Source organism: Rhinopithecus bieti, unplaced genomic scaffold (genome assembly GCF_001698545.2).
Source record: "Rhinopithecus bieti isolate Rb0 unplaced genomic scaffold, ASM169854v2 scaffold_74548, whole genome shotgun sequence".
Taxonomy (NCBI): Eukaryota; Metazoa; Chordata; class Mammalia; order Primates; family Cercopithecidae; genus Rhinopithecus; species Rhinopithecus bieti.
Genome location: NW_016828873.1, coordinates 478,407 through 499,849, shown reverse-complemented (window position 1 = coordinate 499,849; position 21,443 = coordinate 478,407). Strand labels below are relative to the sequence as shown.

The window sequence follows — 21,443 nt, the reverse complement described above, 5'->3', positions numbered from 1 at the left end:
CCATATTGTGATTTGCCCAGGAATAATACGACTTTCTCCTGTGGTTTGAATGTGTCCCCGAAAGTTTATGTGGAAACTTAACTCCCAATGCAATAATGTTGTGAGGTGAGCCCTTTAGGATGTGATTAAGTCATGAGAGCTCTGTCTTCTTGAATGGATTAATGCCATTATCATGGAATTGGATTATTCTCTCAGGAGTGGTGTCTTTATAAAGGATGAGTTTATCCTCCTCCCTGCCCCCACCACTCTTTCTCTCTCTCTCTCTCCCTTTTTCTCTCACTCCCATGAACATGCTCTCTTGCCACATGATGCCTTCCACCATGTTGTGATACCTTCCACCATATTATGACGCTTTGAGAAGACCCTCACCAGATGCAGCCCCTCAATTTTGGACTGCCCAGCTTTTAGATTTATGAAACAAATAAACTATTGGTTAGAAGTTACCCAGTCTGTGATATTCTGTTATAACAATGTAAAATGGACTAAGACCCCCTCTTATTAAGTGAAGCGTCGTTCTCTCAGCTTACAAATTTCAAAAACTCTGAAAATCCAGAGTTGTAAATAAAACTGAGTTAAACAACACCTGAAAGAATGAAAGCAGTAACTACAGAATTGGCTACATAATGGCTACTCTTAGCATAGATGTATGTTTTAAGAATTTATTCAGGAAAATTATGCTAGCTTCTTTCACATATGGGATATTCAAATTTCCCTTCTTGACAGATTGCTCGAAATGATGGTGATGATATCTTCGCTTTATATAGGAATTTACACTGAAATTCAACAGCATCCCCTGTTTTGCATAAACTTTTCATTGTTTCTCCATTTTAACTGTATGTTATTTTTGTTCATGTTTTCTTCAGATATCACACATGGATCTGAAAGAAGAAATGGTACAATAAAATAAATAAACAATAATACATCTTTACTTTTCATAGAATAGTGAAATTGCACTGAAGAGTATTTTGGAATTAAAATGATGAAAATATTAATATTTATTTAAAATAATATTGACTGAGCTATTCTTGGTGTTGTTCTTAGCGCTGTGTATGGGCTACATATGAGGAAATGAATGCTAAGAGATTTTCTCAAGGCCACACAGTTTAGTGAGTGTTTTGAGCCAGAATATGGATCCTGCCAGTATGAGTTCAGAGCCTGAGCTCTTAATTGCTATACTTTACTAAAAATTCTACCAGCATGAATGTTGTTTGTTTAGATATCCCTTTTTATTATGTAAGTATCTGTGAATCTTAACTTTTGTGAAACCTTGATTTCTGTAGGAAAAACAGTGTTATCTTCTTCCCTGACCACAGATATCATTCATTCTTTCTTAAAATCAGTATTTTATATATATTTATATATATATAATATATAATAATATAATTTGTATATATAACACATACCATTATATGTATGTTAATTGTAATATATGTATGTTAATTTTATACATATAATGTTACATACAATTTATATCTAATGTAATATCAATTTATATCTAATGTACAAATATATTTGTATATTATATAGTAAATATATACATAACATATTATATGTATACATATATTATGTGTATTATGTGTATATGTGTATACATTTATGTTAAAAATATATGTAATATGTAATATATATTTCTATTATGTATACACACATGTGTATGTAATTATACACTTGTATGTATATTAGAGTGCTTAACTTCCCACATCCTTGCTAAATCTTTATGTTATATATTTTTTTCTTTTTGCCAATTTCCTAGTTGAACATTGCCACTTCATTGAAATTTTATGTTGGTGTAGACAAGCATTTTTTCATGTTTGCCATATGTTTTTCATTTTCTGTTTATATACCCTACATGTTTTTTATATTGAATTTTGATTGATTTGTAAATATTCTTATGTGTTAAGCACCTGAGAATATTCTCCATAAATTGAGAAATTCTGAAGTTATCTTTAACCCCTCTTTCATTTGGTTCCTGTTTTTTACCTACTAATTGAGACCCTAATCTATCTCTGCCAGGGCCTTAAACAATTTTCCCATATTGCATGTTTTCTTGGTATAAAATAACCACATGTTCTTAGTCAACTGATAATTTTAAAATACTACATTTGGCCGGGCGCGGTGGCTCACGCCTGTAATCCCAGCACTTTGGGAGGCCGAGGCGGATGGATCATGAGGTCAAGAGTTCGAGATCAGCCTGGCCAACATGGTGAAACCCTCTCTACTAAGAATACAAGAATTAGCCGGGCATGGTGGCATGTGCCTGTAATCCCAACTACTCGGGAGGCTGAAGCAGGAGAATCACTTGAACCCAGGAGGCGGAGGTGGCAGTGGGCTGAGATCATGTCACTGCACTTCAGCCTGTGTGTCAGAGCAAGACTTTGTCTTGAAAAAAATAAAAATAAAAAAAAGATACTATGTCAAGAAACTGCTATTAAAAATATGTAATGGCTTCCTACTTCATTCAATACCTACGAACCATTCAAAGAAATTTATGTCTGGTTTTGGAAAAAATTATTTCATTTTTTTTAATGGAGTTTCGCTCTTGTTGCCCAGGCTGGAGTGCAATGGTGCAATCTCAGCTCACTGCAACCTCCGCCTCCCGGGTTCAAGTGATTCTTCTGCCTCAGCCTCCCAAGTAGTTGAGATTACAGGCATATGCCAGCCACGCCCGGTTAATTTTGTATTTTTAGTAGAGACGAGGTTTCTTCATGTTGGTTAGGCTAGTCTCAAACTCCTGACCTCAAGTGATTCGTCCCGCCTTGGCCTCCCAAAGTGCTGGGATTACAGGCGTGAGCCACCAGGCCTGGCTGGAAAAAATTATTTCTTCAGAGCTGTCTAATCTTAATCTCCTATCTCATGGGAAATAAAATTATTTTACATTTCATAGTTAGATCATGTTTCCTTGAATTGTCTAGATACCTATGATGGGTTTTGTTGTTTGTTTGTTTTTGTAATTGTGTGTTTGTTATTGCTCAAAATACTGTTTCTTTTTGCTAGAATGACCTTCCCACAAACTCTGATTGTCAACATGGTACACACTTTTTAGGTTACAAATTTTGTTCTTGCTTTTCTTTTGGAAATTTATTTTATGATCACTGGCCATGATAATTTCTGCCTATTTTAAATTATTGGACCATCTAAAACTTTGTGNTATATATATTTATATATATATAATATATAATAATATAATTTGTATATATAACACATACCATTATATGTATGTTAATTGTAATATATGTATGTTAATTTTATACATATAATGTTACATACAATTTATATCTAATGTAATATCAATTTATATCTAATGTACAAATATATTTGTATATTATATAGTAAATATATACATAACATATTATATGTATACATATATTATGTGTATTATGTGTATATGTGTATACATATATGTTAAAATATATGTAATATGTAATATATATTTCTATTATGTATACACACATGTGTATGTAATTATACACTTGTATGTATATTAGAGTGCTTAACTTCCCACATCCTTGCTAAATCTTTATGTTATATATTTTTTTCTTTTGCCAATTTCCTAGTTGAACATTGCCACTTCATTGAAATTTTATGTTGGTGTAGACAAGCATTTTTTCATGTTTGCCATATGTTTTCATTTTCTGTTTATATACCCTACATGTTTTTTATATTGAATTTTGATTGATTTGTAAATATTCTTATGTGTTAAGCACCTGAGAATATTCTCCATAAATTGAGAAATTCTGAAGTTATCTTTAACCCCTCTTTCATTTGGTTCCTGTTTTTTACCTACTAATTGAGACCCTAATCTATCTCTGCCAGGGCCTTAAACAATTTTCCCATATTGCATGTTTTCTTGGTATAAAATAACCACATGTTCTTAGTCAACTGATAATTTTAAAATACTACATTTGGCCGGGCGCGGTGGCTCACGCCTGTAATCCCAGCACTTTGGGAGGCCGAGGCGGATGGATCATGAGGTCAAGAGTTCGAGATCAGCCTGGCCAACATGGTGAAACCCTCTCTACTAAGAATACAAGAATTAGCCGGGCATGGTGGCATGTGCCTGTAATCCCAACTACTCGGGAGGCTGAAGCAGGAGAATCACTTGAACCCAGGAGGCGGAGGTGGCAGTGGGCTGAGATCATGTCACTGCACTTCAGCCTGTGTGTCAGAGCAAGACTTTGTCTTGAAAAAAATAAAATAAAAAAAAGATACTATGTCAAGAAACTGCTATTAAAATATGTAATGGCTTCCTACTTCATTCAATACCTACGAACCATTCAAAGAAATTTATGTCTGGTTTTGGAAAAAATTATTTCATTTTTTTTAATGGAGTTTCGCTCTTGTTGCCCAGGCTGGAGTGCAATGGTGCAATCTCAGCTCACTGCAACCTCCGCCTCCCGGGTTCAAGTGATTCTTCTGCCTCAGCCTCCCAAGTAGTTGAGATTACAGGCATATGCCAGCCACGCCCAGTTAATTTTGTATTTTAGTAGAGACGAGGTTTCTTCATGTTGGTTAGGCTAGTCTCAAACTCCTGACCTCAAGTGATTCGTCCCGCCTTGGCCTCCCAAAGTGCTGGGATTACAGGCGTGAGCCACCAGGCCTGGCTGGAAAAAATTATTTCTTCAGAGCTGTCTAATCTTAATCTCCTATCTCATGGGAAATAAAATTATTTTACATTTCATAGTTAGATCATGTTTCCTTGAATTGTCTAGATACCTATGATGGGTTTTGTTGTTTGTTTGTTTTGTAATTGTGTGTTTGTTATTGCTCAAAATACTGTTTCTTTTGCTAGAATGACCTTCCCACAAACTCTGATTGTCAACATGGTACACACTTTTAGGTTACAAATTTTGTTCTTGCTTTTCTTTTGGAAATTTATTTTATGATCACTGGCCATGATAATTTCTGCCTATTTTAAATTATTGGACCATCTAAAACTTTGTGGCACTTAAAATATTAGATAACGGCATTTTTGTCTATACATCAATCCCTCCAACTTAAACCCTAGAAGTTACCTTTGAAACCTAGTTTTTCCACATTCTAGCAAAATGGTTCAGATGATACTTCTGCCTTATACTAACTCAACATTTTCTGAGTTCAGTTCCCACATAATTTTAATGATATCCTGGGAGAGGGGACTCACATAGAGTAGTGGTTGGAAGCACTGTATAGGCCATAGTGGCATTGGGGTAATTTGTTACTACAGAAGGTGGAAGAAAGAGACATCATCAGAAGGATGAATTTTCAAGACTATAAGAAACTTCTAGTCTAGCCCTTTGAATCGAGGCATCGGGCCATAGTGAGAACTGTTGCAGGAACAGATCCTTATTATCATGGTGTCTCTTTTGGACACCAGAAAACAGAGGGGTTTATGGAAATTACAGTTTTCTTCCGCTTATTCTAGAGTAAACTGACGTTCATGCTTTTCCCATAATTAGTGTTATTAATTCACCTATATTCTTTGTATCTCCTCCCTTTTAGTTTGTCATGACCAATAAAACAATCTCCTTTTAAACCCCAAAAGTGAATCTCCAAATTTTCATAAGGAGTCTACTATGTTAATTTTTTTAATGCCACAACACATGAATTTGTGGAAACTTAATATTGGCATTATTTTGGCATTATTTTGTAGTAGAAAAAAATAGGGTGAAAAGAAGGGATAGTGAAGATTTAGAAAGTGGCTCAATAACTCTTCCAGATTTTCTCTCTCTCCTGCCAGAAATTCTGGCAACATACAAGTAAAAAGCCATGTCAGTATTAGTCAACTGGATGTTCTACTAGGGAAAGCTTTCAGGTTTACAAGTAGAACTTTATACAGTATTAAATGACAGCTTTCCTAGACCAATGTTTTTCAAATGATCTCTGTGAGAAGTTCTCAGGTAGATGCTTATAACATGAAGATATTTAATGGTATGAGAATAGGCCCCATAAATAGCTTTGGTCTCCATTTATAGAATTTCATAATACACCTTATCATACGTAGGTCTTTAAAATTTTATTTATAGTTTTTAAATAAATTTTCTCACTTTGCCTAAAGCAAATTTTTCAAATGTTTCTTTGTATGTATTTACATTTGACAAGAAAGATTTTGACTGAATGAAACTTAAGGGTTATTCTATGAAATTAGTCCATAAAAACTACATTATGAATATTAAATCTCAGATTCCGAGAGAATGTGAAGAACTCACCTAGGCATCTTGGTGGTTCTGACCACTGTTTATTTCTGCATGTTACAGTTACAGAGCCCTGGAGTTCATAGAAGGACTGGCAACGGTATGTCACTGTTGACCCTGGAGGATACACTGATAATGGGAACGAGGTGATATCTCCATTGTTAATAGATGGAGGGGGCCCACAATATGCTGTAGACTCTGGAAAATAGCATTTATTTGTTGAGAGACAGTCAGTATGTTAGCTTAAACAAAGTAATATCATAAAGCACCATGTATCATATCTTTAATATAAGGCATCTGGAAATTCAAATAATTAATTACAGTATTTCTGTCATAAAGTCTGATTCAAAACATATCGTAGCTCCTTTCATGTTAAAGTGAAACTTATATAAAATACTGGGAATAGTTTTTATTTAAGGCAGGAGAGACAGGTGAGTAAACTTCTGGTCTAGGTTCCTCTTCCACCCCTTAATATTCAATTGTTATTTAATGAGGAAAGGTAAAAGTAAACAACTTTTTCACGATTTCTAGTCTCAGGGTAATTATTACTTTATGCAAATAGCATATACCAACTAGTATATGATCATAAACTTGTAGTTTTACTGAAAATGAATTGCAGACATACTCTTCTGCATTTACTTTTTTGATACCACATAATATTGTAGGCATCTTTCCCTATCAATAAATGTTTCAACTTCATGCTAATGAAGAGATTTTGGGGAAAACTAAAAAAAATAACAACTTCATGCTAAGATTGGTTGGAATACATTCCATTGTACTGACTGGTCTCCCTTTATATATCACCAAGAACATAAATATGAAATCATTAAGTAATCCTGTTCCAAATGACTTGTACCTCCTCTTGTTTCATTGAGTTTCTGTCCCTGCTTTCTCAGATTGACTTCTTCATGAGGACACTAGATTCTTTCGCCTTTAAACTAGTAAAAGACCCTTCTTCATGAATTATCTCCTTTCTTCTGTAACATCAATTTCTCCCTTTCCACTTAACCATTCACCAACCTACAAACATGCTGAAAATGTCACAATTCAATAAGGTAAAATTTCACTTTATCCATATCTTCTATCCGGCAACTGCCTCATTTCTCTATCCCCTTTCGAACACATTTACTTGTTTCTCATCCTCTATGATCTTACTTTATCACCCCACATTCTTTCTTGAACACAGTGCAATTATTTACTCACTCCCTATGGAAATATCTCTAGGCAAAATTACCAATGGTTTTTATTTAGTTAAATAGATTGTTCAATTATCAGACATCTTGTCCAGCTCTAAGCACTCTTTGACATATCTGATGTACTGTCAGGTAATATTTTGAAATACGTGCTTTTGAAATGCAGCCATGTAGCACTTAATAACAAGAAGATATTCTGAGAAATGTGTCATTAGGCTCTTTTTTCCTTGTGTGAGCATCATGGAGTGAGCCTACACAAACCTAGATAATGTGGTCTACTACCCACCTAGGCTGTGTGGTGCAACCTATTGCTCCTGTTGTCCCCAAACCCCTGGTTGCAGACCGGTACCCTCTGTGGCCTCTTAGGAAGTGGGCTGCACAACAGGAAGTGAGTGGTGGGTGAACAAGCACTACTGCCAGAACTCTACCTCCTGTCAGATCAGCCGGGGCACTAGATTCTCATAGGATCTTGAACCCTATTGTGAACTGCACATGCAAGGGATATAGGTTGCATGCTCTTTATGAGAATCTAATGCCTGATGATCTGAGGTGGAGCAGTTTCATCCTGAAACCATCCCCTAACCTCCTCAGTCCATGGAAAAATTGTCTTTCACAGAACAGGTCCCTGATTCCAAAAAGGTTGGGTATCGCTGTCTTAGGCCACAAACCTGTACAGCATGCTACTGTACTGAAAACTATAGGGCCATTGTGACATGATGGTAAGTATTTGCATATCTAAACATATTTAAACATAGAAAAGGTACAGTAAAATATGTTAGAAAAGATTTTAAGAAGATGTAGAAATTTCAAACTTGTTTCTTCTATGAACACTGTTGGAGATAACGCATAGAGAAACTTTTTAAATGACAGAATTGGTTACTTAGCAATTTAAGGCTTTGGGGTACAGTGCAATAGATTAGTCATAAGTTCTTTTTTCTTTCTTTAGATAAAGCAAAGGGGATTAATAACCTCTTTTAAGTGAAATTACTTAGAAATAAACTACTAACCAACACAGTGTGGTAATGATTGCCATTGTCCATTTTTACATACAATTTCTTTTGCTTCTGGAAGTAGATAGTTTTCTTTACAGAGAACAGCTACTTTTTCTCCATCCTGATAATTCACTGTGGTTGTCATATTCTGAGCATTAGGTATCTGAGGTGGCGGTGGGCAGAATTGTTCCTTTTTTTCTACAAAATATTGGAATTAAATTACATGATTAATAAAAGTTAAGAAAAAAGCTCAACAGGGTAGTGTTTCAGGATAATGGAACATTCAATGACACACACATACACACATACACACACACACTGTCTCCCTATCACTTTCTCTTTCTCTCTCCCTATATATAAACATTATAATAACAATTATTTTTTGTGTCCTATAGTTTACAGTTTAAAAAGCGATTGTTTTTGTTTTAACCATTAGTTTAAAATTTTCAGATGCTCTCTTGCATCTCCTGTTCATTATTCCTGTCAATTCTCTTGTATGATTTACAAATACATTTCTGTAATTTTTTTCTAACTAACCCATGTTATTCAAAAAGTTATGTACATCTAATTAAACAATTTAGAACTAAAATAAAATGACAACAATCAGAAATAACTATGACTTCCCCTAATAACCGAACTCTACATCTCAATATAGGATTTCCATGACTTGCATTTTCTTATAAACATGAGAATGACTGGTAATGAACATAACTGGAATGCCTCCGTTGGACTAGGAATTAAATTCTTTTTTGGTTGTTTGGCTTATCTTAGGGAAAAGTTTTAAATGGTCAACTTGGATGCCAAAGCATTGTCTAAACCTCCTGACCTGGGCTCATGCCCTTACAGTGGTCTCCTTCATCTCATGTTTTTCCAGAGTGGTGGCTACTGTCTACTGGCACTTCCCTTCAAAATTATTATATTGAAAGTGATAGATATCATTTTTTCCTTGCTATACTATTTCATTTAAAAATCAAGATGGAAGAATGCATATCTACTCTTTCTTGGTTTAGCTAGATTAAAAAATATAATAATTATATACAACAGATCTTTAATACATTATTTGAACAGAACCTGAGGTCAATATAAAATAACCCAAAACATACATATTGTCTAAACTGAAATTTTATTGGATTTTCCTTATTTTTTCAAGCTCAGAAAGGCAAAATAGTGCAAATCTAAACAGAAACTGTTCCTGTGGAAATCTAGATAGATATCTGGGACTGGGGTCCACTGATGCATATTTTATGTTTTATAAGACTTGTCCTACTTATTTACTGGTTTAAGAAAAGCGTGAACTTAAAGTACTTAATTCCAGATGCATCTTATTCTACTCAACCTTTAACAAGACCAATCTTTTGTGATCGGTCTTATTTCAGTAATTAACTGCAAAAGAAGATAAAATTAGCCTGATATTATTATTGTTAGAATACATTTTTGATTAGCAAAGTTTGGTCATGAGCTTGAAGAAAGTCTATGAGGAGCACATGAAGAGAGGATATCAGACACATTTGATAGATAGATGGGTCAGTTTTTCAATATTATTTATTCTTTAGAAGCTCTTCTACTTAGATGTCTTATTACCTCTTTGTTTAGGTATTTTGTAAACATTTTGGAAACTAAACATTTTCATTGTTTATGAATTTCTGTTTGGTGGTTTAAATATTTTTGTTTAAATACATAGTCACAAAGATGAATACTTATTGAGTATCATCAAGACTCTTTCGAGTGAGCATCAAGGCCTGTGCTGCCAATCTAGGGACTCAGCAGTTACCTGCTATCAGTCTCCTAGATGTCCCAGTGCTGGGAAACAGGGAAGCTGAAGGTGTCTGTAATCTCAAATGTACAAATAATAATGAAAATTTCATCAACAAAGTCCCAACTACGTGAGTTAGATGTTCAAATATCACACAAATACTATTGTTTTTATATTTTAGGTAAAAGAACATTACACATAACGATCTCAGTTGTCCAACTTACTTTCTTTTTAGAATTGGACATTCTCTTTAGAAATTTCTGCCTAGTGTAGACACAGTCTAGTTGAAGCAGCACTGATATAAAAATCTGGAAATAAGCTCCAGTCTTGATTTTGACCAAATAACTTATTGAAGCCATGTATTTCTGATGCATAAAATGAGAAATTTTATTATCCTTCTCAAGAACAAGCAAGGTGTGTAACAAATATTTGCCACCTAATAACGTTCTTACCTAATCTCCAGACTACTATCTACCAGCTCTTCTCAAAACTTTAAAAAAGGCTTCTTCCTTATTTTGATACCTATGCCTCACAGTATTTTCCTTCTCTTTATGCTTGTAATTTATTTACGTAAAAAATTAAACTCATATTATTATTCCAGGTATTTCAGTTTTCATCTACTCTTTGGTTGTAGAAATGTTTGTGTATGCACACCATTCTTGATTAGAGTCATCTCATTTAGACAGCTCTGCTTATTAATCTTTTCAAAACATTAGTTTCATGGCTTGGATTAGTTGGAAATACAAGATTCTATTTCATTTTCTTCTGCTTTTACTTTTATTATTTTCTTTTCCTCCTAATATCTGAATTCATTTTCCCCTAGCTTTTTAGGATATACATATATACATGTGTAAAAGTAGTAGTATACTATATAAAGTATATATATATAAAAAGTATATACATATATAAAAGTATATATACAGTATAGTTATACACAGTTTCATAGTGGCATTCATAGTCTTAGAATTTATCTATTTTGGAAAAAGTAGTATATGTATACTGTTTAGACATGCCACCACCGATTCTAAATTTTGGTTATGTTGCACCCATAGTTGTTACTGTGTCCTTATAATTACAACATAGCTTCTTAGTATTTTAAACATTACATCGCTAGGTTATTTGGAAGTAAATTATTTCCCTACCCAAAATGAAGGGTAAGGAAGTGGATAACTTTTATCCACTTTTAATATTATTTGTTTGTGGTTATAAAAAGTGATCTATAGGGCTTTAATATTTGAAGTTGTCAGAATTATTTGTGAGCAGAATGACTGGCCAATTTAAGTAAACATTTCATGGACACAAAAAAGGCTTCAAACTTCTTTCCACTATCAGAATATTTCTCTTCCTCAAATAGAAAAAAATATATAAAAAATCAAATATTTTATAAACATAAAATGTTCAAGTTTCTTTAAACAAATTGTAGTTATCATTTTTAGATCCTTATGTGTTTAACAATATATTCCAGTATTTTTCCTCACAAATTCTAATGACCTCACACCTTTTGTTATAAATTAGTATTTTATCTCATTAATGTATATTTTATATGCTTTTTTTTCAAATTATGACCTTGTGTGTAAACTCCTATCCTTCCTGTGTTTGAAAATTTCTTTATTTTGGAATCATTAGTGAATTATATTGGTATATAGAATAATTGGTTGCCAGTTACTTTCACTAAGCACTTTGAAGAGATTACCCTATTTTTTTCGGCTTTTTATATTGCTGATGAGAAGTCTGCAGTCTATCTTCTCTCTTTTATTATCATTCCTTTATAAGCACTTTGTTTTCTCTAATTCTGGTTTATTTTAATCTAATATGGTGCCCCATTTTACAATTACTTGTAATTTATAATCCTGTTGCTCATATTAAATGATTTGAATATAAGCCTTCGAGGAATATGGGACTTATTCTTAGGGAAATAATTTATTACTCAAATATATTTTCTTTCTCAGCCAACTTTTTACTCAACCTACTATCTGGTCCATAATTGGCAATATCTGTTGGTTTTGTTTCACAGTTCATAATTGGGGTTTTAATTGTTTCTTAAAGTCATTGAAGATTAAGTTTTGTTCTTTTTTTACAGTTCTTTATTTCTTTTTTTCTTTCAAGGTTTTGTGAGACTGTAATAGAGTAAAAACAGCTTTACTCTCTCATCTTTACCAGAAAGACAAGGCTTTTAAAGAATAACATTTGTCTGGGAAGAGTGTTATAACTAGTTTCTAACTTTACTATTAGCTTAGAAATTGTATGCCACAATAAATATTTAATTTAAAAACATTCTAATTTCAAAATAATTTTTCTTGTAAAGAAGGAACAGCATCAACAAAATGTTTTAAACAAATCTTACCTGTGCAGTCTAGTTCAGGATTCCATTTCCCATTGATGCAGACTGAGTGCCTGTATCCAAGGATGTCTAAACATCTGTAACGTATTCTGATATTATGATTAAATTCATTTCCAGATGACCTGAACAATGTTTTTATATTAACTCCTGATATTTTGCACCTCTTAAGTTGGTGTGTTGCTATAAAAAATAATATTAAATAGAAACTAAACAATTATGTCAATAAAATATCTGAAATATTAATAGCATAATTATGTTTGATGCTTTTAAGCAACATCACAAAAATTATTCTTGATCTCATTGCATAAAATGAGCAATGCTGCTGAAAAAGAAAAAATGAAACAAAAAACTGTATCCCATCTTTGAATGACAGGAAAGGAGGTCAGAAAGTTTTCTGAGAAATGAAAGTGCAAGATGGGTCTTCCTGGTGGGAGTTTTGACTGAAGGATAGTTCTTAGGAAGCTACAAATGAATTGTTAAAGGCTCTGAAAATGTATACATGTGTGATTGTTTTGCACTAAACTGTCTTAAATATCTTCAAAACATTTAAATAATAAAAAGAGGCAATACATGGGTAAGTCTGTAGGAGGCAAAGCATCAGTAAGAGATATATCAGGATCCCCCTTGAGGTTCAATGACTCTCACATCTCAAAAGCTCAGCAAAACCTCTGACTCAGTAAGTCAGAGTATTCTCAGGGGAAGAACTCATTGATAATAACATGACTGAGCTTCAGAACATACATTCCTAGTAAGCCTCTTGCTTGTCTAAGTAGTTCTCATTATTATGTTTCTTTCCCGTTTCCCATAAACATGTAGATAGTTATGGGGCCTTTTCCTTAGTGTGTAAAAGTTTGGGATAATGAGACATGGAGTGTGCTCTGCTACTTCTATGCTTATAGGTTGTTTTCTGCAATAGTTTCTATTTTAATTTATTCCATATGGTGCTAGAGGTTGATGTTTGTGTACTCCTTGCATAAAAGTTGATGACCATGAAGATATATGATCTACATCTTTCCATAACAGAGTTCTGGCTCCTGGTAGTGGAAAACATTCCCTCACAATAGGTCATCACGGATGGCCATTGACCAGTTATTTGCCTGGGACAACGGGTGGCAACACCTACTGTAATTTTTCCCAGCAATGGGTGGGTCAATTGATAATCCAAAAGTCCATGAGATGGAGAGAGAGGTGGTTCTGTTTCAGTTTCTGTAAGGAGAACAGCAGCAGAAGGTCTGCATGTCTTTAAAGTTCAAAATTAGAGGCTTTAATGTATTGAGTTTGCTAGAGATAGAACAAAAGAGGCCAGGATCTGAGGGTGTCAGGAAGAAAACCTGCAAGTACTTAAGTGTCAAGGCTGTAAGTCCTGAGGCTGCAAGGTAAGAGTAGAGCACACAGGCTGATAGACTACTACCACCTACTACTTACTACTTCTGTGGAGGAAACTGATAAACTAACCAGAAAATTAGGAATAGAAATAAGAGAATTATGGGGACAGAAAGAGCAAGGATCATGCCTAGTTCCTGGGTCCTAGTCCCCTACTCTTCTTCTATGGAGGGACTCCAAACACTCTGAAATTTAATAGAACGCAAGCTACACTGTTATTTTTTAGGTTGCTCTATCTGGAACATGCTGAGGTAAAGACTGAGTTAGAGCAATGAAATAAAAGATATTGAATTGCCATCATTTGTAGAAATACAGTATCCAAATTAAATGTAAGAATTAATACAGAAATTCAACAAGGTTACTGTAAACAAAATTAATGTATGCAATTAAATCACATTCCTGCATATAGAAAGTATAATTATTCAAGCATATAAGTAAATAAAAGTTTCCATTCATCATACCAGAAAAATCCCATATAAACTGGTGAAGAAATCTGTGCAGTAATAACAAGAAATTCATAAAACCATATGGCAAAGTTTAATGTAAGACCTGAATAAATGGATTGACATATTTTACTTGTGAAAGGAAGAGTCAGTATCAATAAAATTGTAATTCTAGCCAGATTTAAACACTTTATACAATCCCAATCGAAATTATAAATAATCAAATATGAAGTTTAGGAATGTTTTCTCACCAACACACATAGGAAGCTCTGTCCATAGTCCATCAATACAGGTAATCTTGTTATTTCCAATCATTGTATATTCATTTCTGCAATTCACCTCCACTGAAACTCCATGTTGATAGGGAGGGACAGACTGCTGAACATAACCATACTGAAGTTCAGGTGTATATTCACATGTTTTCACTTGTTCTAAGAAAATGTAATAAAATGAGTGCTTAATCTGAAAATATTTTAAATCTATTTACATGTGCATTTATATGTAAGTGCAAAGTAATAGTAACTGTTCCGTTTAAATGTTAATATTTATTTACCAACACAAGTGGGTAAAGTTGTCCATTTTCCATCCACACATTGTATTTTCTTAGGTCCTTTTATTATAAAATTAGGATTGCAATCATATTCAACTACTTCATTGTGTCCATATTCCTCTTTTCTTATCTCCTTAACTTCACCATTGGAGAGCTGAGGAGGTGGACCACACGACTGTACTCGTCCTATTATAAAGAAACCATAAATAATGCTTAAATGGTCTTATAAGTAGAGCAAAATGTGGAGTTACTGTATTTTTGACTTAGAAATTAATTACCTTTATATTTCACTTCTATTTTTGGGGACATGTGTTTTTTGCAGTGGACATAGTGTATTGACTTCTTTCATTTCCTCACATATTGACACTTTTCATCATGAACAATTTTGAGCAAATGAAAGGAGAAAGAATGCATATTGAACACTTATAAACTGGTTACCTAGATATAAAAATGTTACACTTTGCCCTATTTACTTATTTTTTGTGAAGTAATTGAAAGTAACTGACAGTGAGATTTTAGTCCTAAATTCTTCAGAATGGTATCTCATAAAGACATTTGCCTACGTACACAAAATATCTTATTACATTTCACCAAATTAATAATATTTTCTTAGTACAATCTTATATCCTCTCTGTATTTAAACATCCTGATTGTCCATCTTTACCAATATTTTGTTGGCTGTTTATTATAATCAGGATATTAAGCTGTACTCTTGAAGATTTTTAAGTAGGTCAATAATCTGAATGCTACATAAAAGTAAATAGTTATCTAATATGTGATAAATTATACATATGCAATGTATAATTATAACTTTTATTAATATCTAGAAATACTTTGACATGGTTTGGCTGTGTCCTTACCCAAATCTCATCTTGAATTGTAACTCCCACAATTCGTACATGTTGTGGGAAGAACCTAGTGGGAGGTAATTAAATTATGGGGGCAGGTCTTTCCCGTGCTATTCTCATGATAGTGAATAAGTCTCACGAGATCTGATGGTTTTATAAAAGGAGGTTTCCCTGCACAAGTTCTCTTCTCATGTCTGCCATCATTCGAGATTTGCCTTTCACCTTCTGCCATGATTGTGAGGTCTCTCCAGCCACGTGAAACTGTGAGACCATTAAAACTCTTTCTTTTGTAAATTGCCCAGTCTTGGGTATGTCTTTATCAGCATTGTGAAAATGGACTAATACATACTTGAAATAATGTGATAAGCCATTTTTGATAAAAATAGTGCCATCTGAAGCAGGTACAAATCATCATTGTTTTCTAATGAATAATCCATATATGGAATGACTTGATTATTTTCTTAATTACTTAATAAAATATAATGTTGTTCATACAATATTTTTAAAATGTATAAATTTTTTATTGAGCTAGATGGAAAAATCCTAACACATCTCAATTCCAGCTACTATATTTTGACCCATGAAATCCTATTATATATTTTAAGACATAGAAGTAGAATTACTCCTTGATTAAGGACACCTAAATAATGGATGCAACTCAGTTACTATACAACTGTACCCTTTCTCCTTTCTAAATAAAATACTACCTTTGCCATTTTACCACTTTGTCAGATTATAGATGTAATATAAGCTCCAATAAAAATATATAGGCATTATTATAAAAATCAAATTCTTTTTTCATCACTTCTAAAATAAATACTGACCTTTACATGTTGGAAAGTTAGGTGACCACCCAAATTGGTAACATTGAACTGAATCTGGTCCAACTCTTACAAGATTTTTTCTGCAGGAGAATGTCAACACATCTCCAACTTTGTAGCTTTCTTTTTCTGGCTTAGCATCTACATTTGCTTCTAAAATTGGAACATGACATTCTTCTTCTAAAAATAAAATTAAATGAACATACATTGAATTTTCATTGCAGAAACAAATTTAATGTGTGCTATATGAAAATAAGATGCAAGGGGCTTCATATACAGAGGAGTATAAAATATATTCTTGCCTTTGAGAAAACATATAAACTAATTATTTATACCCAACGAATATATCTAAGACCCCTCAGGCAAATTGGGAAATTGCAGCAAGGTAACATTTTCTAGGAGAATCTCTTCAGGATTGTAATAAGAAAGTCCATGAAGTTACTAATACAGTAAATTATTTCATTTGTTTAATTAACAATATGAGTTTTAATTTTGTTGTTTAATAAATAAGTTTAATAACATTATTTGTTTATAATACAGAATATGAAGGTTTTTTCACACTTAAACCACAAAAAAATCCTTCAACTAACAAAATCAAATTGCAACATATTTAATTACTTTTGTAAAATAAAAAAAAAAAAAATGTAAAAAGCAGATATGTGGGCCGGACATGGTGGGTCATGTCTGTAATCCGAGCACTTTGGGAGCCCAAGGTGGGTGGATCACCTGAGGTCAGGAGTTTGAGACCATCCTGGCAAACATGTTGAAACCCTGTCTCTGCTGAAAATGCAAAAATTAGCCAGGCACAGTAGTGGGTGCCTGTAGTCCCAACTACTAGGGAGGCTGAGACAGGAGAATCACTTGAACCCAGGAGACGGAGGTTGCAGTGAGCCAAGATCGCACCACTACACTCCAGCCTGGGTGACAGAGTGAGACCCTATCTCAAAAAAAAGTAGATATGTGAAACACCAAAACAGGATACAACTAATAAATGTTAAGTTGAAGGGACTATTAAAAAGCAAACTATTCCCAATTTTACAAAACGGTAACTAAATATCAAAGACTTTTTAAAAACCCATCTAGGTTTTTTGAATCTTTCCATTATACTCAACTCTATCACTAATACGTTTGTAAAACTAACTCATTATGAATATATTCTGATTCAATTAGAAATAGATATGTATATGAATATGTGTATAGTTTTCTTATTTAATAATCTTTCATTAAAGGTTAGTTTATACAATTATATATTCTTATGTAAAATTAATTGACATTCAAGACAAAAGAAGTAATCTGAAGAAATCAAGCATACACAAAAATAAAATNCTTTTTAAAAACCCATCTAGGTTTTTTGAATCTTTCCATTATACTCAACTCTATCACTAATACGTTTGTAAAAACTAACTCATTATGAATATATTCTGATTCAATTAGAAATAGATATGTATATGAATATGTGTATAGTTTTCTTATTTAATAATCTTTCATTAAAGGTTAGTTTATACAATTATATATTCTTATGTAAAATTAATTGACATTCAAGACAAAAGAAGTAATCTGAAGAAATCAAGCATACACAAAAATAAAATTGAAATATTTTCTAACTAACAATCTCATAAATATTTTCAAACTAGCTAGTTTTATGTACTGTTATTGGCACTTTATTTATTTATTTATTTATTTATTTACTTATTTATTTTTGAGACGGAGTCTCGCTCTGTCGCGGGGGCTGGAGTGCAGTGGCCAGATCTCAGCTCACTGCAAGCTCCGCCTCTCGGGTTCACGCCATTCTCCTGCCTCAGCCTCCAGAGTAGCTGGGACTACAGGCGCCTGCCACCTCGCCCAGCTAGTTTTTTTGTGTTTTTTTAGTAGAGACAGGGTTTCACCGTGTTAGCCAGGATGGTCTCGATCTCCTGACCCCGTGATCCGCCCGTCTCGGCCTCCCAAAGTGTTGGGATTACAGGCTTGAGCCACCGCGCCTGGCACTTTAATGTATTGATCACAGTTTACTTGAGCAAATCCCAAGAGAATGTGCCTTATTTCGATAAAATAAAATGTGTATCCCTAAATCTCTGTTTTTATTCCAGTATTTTGCATAGCAGCTCTTTTTTGGTTGTTACAGTTTTTTTTTTTTAAATCTAATTGTTAAAGACAAAGTGCCATTGAAAATAATTGATCTTGATTCCATTCTAAGATGGCCAAATAGGAACAGCTCTGGTCTGCAGCTTCCAGCGTGATAGATGCAGGAGATGGGTGATTTCTGCATTTCCAACTGAGGTACCTGATTCATCTCACTGGGACTGGTTGGACAATGGGTTTGGCCGATGGAGGGGAAGCCAAAGCAGTGTGGGGCATTGCCTCCCTGGGAAGTGCAAGGGGTTGGGGGATTTCCCTTTCCTAGCCAAGGGAAGCTGTGACAGACTGCACCTGGAAAATCGGAACACTCATGCACAAATACTGTGCTTTTCCAGTGGTCTTAGCAAATGGCACACCAGGAGACTGCATCCTGTGCCTGGCTTGGTGGGTACCATGCCCACAGAGGCTTGCTACTGCTAGTGCAGCAGTCTGAGATTGACCTGTGATGCAGCAGCCTGGCAGGGGGAGGGGCATCCGTCATTGCTGAGGCTTGAGTAGGTAAACAAAGCAGCTGGGGAAGCTTGAACTGGGCAGAGACCACTGCAGCTCAGCAAGGCCTGCTGCTTCTGTAAACTCCATCCCTGGGGGCAGGGCATAGCTGAACAAAAGGCAGCAGAAACTTCTGCAGACTTAAATGCCCTTGTCTGACAACTCTGAAGAGAGCAGTGGTTCTCCCAGCACAGTGTTTGAGCTCTGAGAAAGGACAGACTGCCTCCTCAAGTGGGTCCTTGTCCCATATGTGGCCTAACTGGGAGACATCTCCCAGTAGGGGCCAACTGACACCTCATACAGGTGGGTGCCCCGCTGGAATGAAGCTTCCAGAAGAAGGAGCAGGCAGCAATCTTTGCTGTTCTGCAATATTTGCTGTTCTGCAGCCTCTGCTGGTGATACCCAGGCAAACAGCATCTGGAGTGGACCTCTAGCAAAATCCTACAGAACGGCAGCTGAGGGACCTGACTGTTAGAAGGAAAACTAACAAACAGAAAGATCTAGCAGCAACATCCACAAAAACGGCATCCACAACAAAACTCCATCTGTACGTCACCAACATCAAAGACCAAAGGTAGATAAAACCACAGAGATGGGGAGAAACCAGAGCAGAAAAGCTGAAACTTCTAAAAACTGGAGTGCCTCTTCTCCTCCAAAGGATAACAGCTCCTCACTAGCAATAGAACAAAGCTGGACAGAGAATGACTTTGATGCAATGATGGAAGTAGGCTTCAGAAGGCTCATAACAACAAACTTCTCCAAGCTAAAGGAGGATGTTCAAACCCATCGCAAGGAAGCTAAAAACCTTGAAAAAATACTAGATGAATGGCTAACTAGAATAAACAGTGTAGAGTAGACCTTAAATGACCTGATGGAGCTGAAAACCATGGCATGAGAAATACGTGATGCATGCACAAGCTTCAGTAGTTGATTTGATAAGGTAGAAGAAAGGGTATCAGTGATTGAAGATCAAATTAATGAAATAAAGAAAGAAGAGAAGTTTAGAGAGAAAAGAGTAAAAAGAAATGAACAAAGCCTCCAAGAAATATGGGACTACGTGAAAAGACCAAATCTACATTTGATTGTTGTACCTGAGAGTGAGGGGGAGAATGGAATCAACTTGGAAAACACTCTTCAGGATATTATCCAGGAGAACTTCCCCAACCCCCAAGGAGGAGCTGGTACCATTCCTTCTGAAACTATTCCAATCAATAGAAAAAGAGGAAATCCTCCCTAACTCAGTCTATGAGGCCAATATCATCCTGATACCAAAGCCTAGCAGAGACACAACAAAAAAAGATAATTTTAGACCAATATCCTTGATGAACATCAATGCAAAAATCCTCAGTAAAATATTGGCAAATCGAATCCAGCAGCACATCAAAAGGCTTATCAACCATGATCAAGTCAGCTTCATCTCTGGAATGCAAGGCTGGTTCAACATAGGCAAACCAATAAATGTAATCCATCACATAAACAGAACCAATGACAAAAAAACACATGATTATCTCAATAGATGCAGAAAAGGCCTTTGACAAAATTCAACAGCCCTTCATGCTAAAAACTCTCAGTAAACTAGGTACTGATGGAACATATCTCAAAATAATAAGAGCTATTTATGACAAACCCACAGTCAATATCATACTGAATGGGAAAAAACTGGAAGCATTCCCTTTGAAAACTGGCATAAGACAGGGATGCCCTCTCTCATCACTCCTATTCAACATAGTGTTGGAAGTTCTGGCCAGGGCAATCAGGCAAGAGAAAGAAACAAAGGTTATTCAATTAGGAAAAAAGTAAGTCAAATTGTCTCTGTTTGCAGATGACATGATTGTATAATTAGAAAACCCCATCGTCTCAGTCCAAAATCTCCTTAAGCTGATAAGCAATTTCAGCAAGGTCTCAGGATACAAAATCAGTGTGCAAAAATCACAAGCATTCCTATACACTCATAACAGACAAACAGAGAGCCAAATCATGAGTGAACTCCCTTTCTCAATTACTTCAAAGAGAATAAAATACCTAGGAATCCAACGTACAAGGGATGTGAAGGACCTCTTCAAGGAGAACTAGAAACCACTGTTCAACGAAATAAAAGAGGACGAAAACAAATGGAAGAACATTCCATGCTCATGGATAGGAAGAATCAATATCATGAAAATGGCCATACTGCCCAAGGTAATTTATAGATTCAATGCCATCCCCATCAAGCTACCACTAACTTTCTTCACAGAATTGGATAAAACTACTTTAAAGTTCTTATGGAACCAAAAAAGACCCCGCATTGCCAAGACAATCCTAAGCCAAAAGAACAAAGCTGGAGG

At 34.7% G+C, this 21,443-nt stretch overlaps 1 protein-coding gene across 1 annotated transcript in view; it reads right to left on the bottom strand.

Annotated features, from left to right (window-relative positions):
• Positions 1 to 645: 645 nt before the first annotated feature.
• Positions 646 to 21,443, bottom strand: part of CFHR5 (complement factor H related 5) — a 33,074-nt gene continuing 12,276 nt past the window's right edge. The window contains 8 exon segments of the mRNA XM_017864638.1: positions 646 to 804; positions 806 to 878; positions 6,186 to 6,368; positions 8,371 to 8,553; positions 12,453 to 12,629; positions 14,527 to 14,706; positions 14,829 to 15,011; positions 16,498 to 16,674. Coding sequence (XP_017720127.1) covers positions 678 to 804; positions 806 to 878; positions 6,186 to 6,368; positions 8,371 to 8,553; positions 12,453 to 12,629; positions 14,527 to 14,706; positions 14,829 to 15,011; positions 16,498 to 16,674 — 1,283 coding nt within the window. The 3' untranslated portion in view covers positions 646 to 677.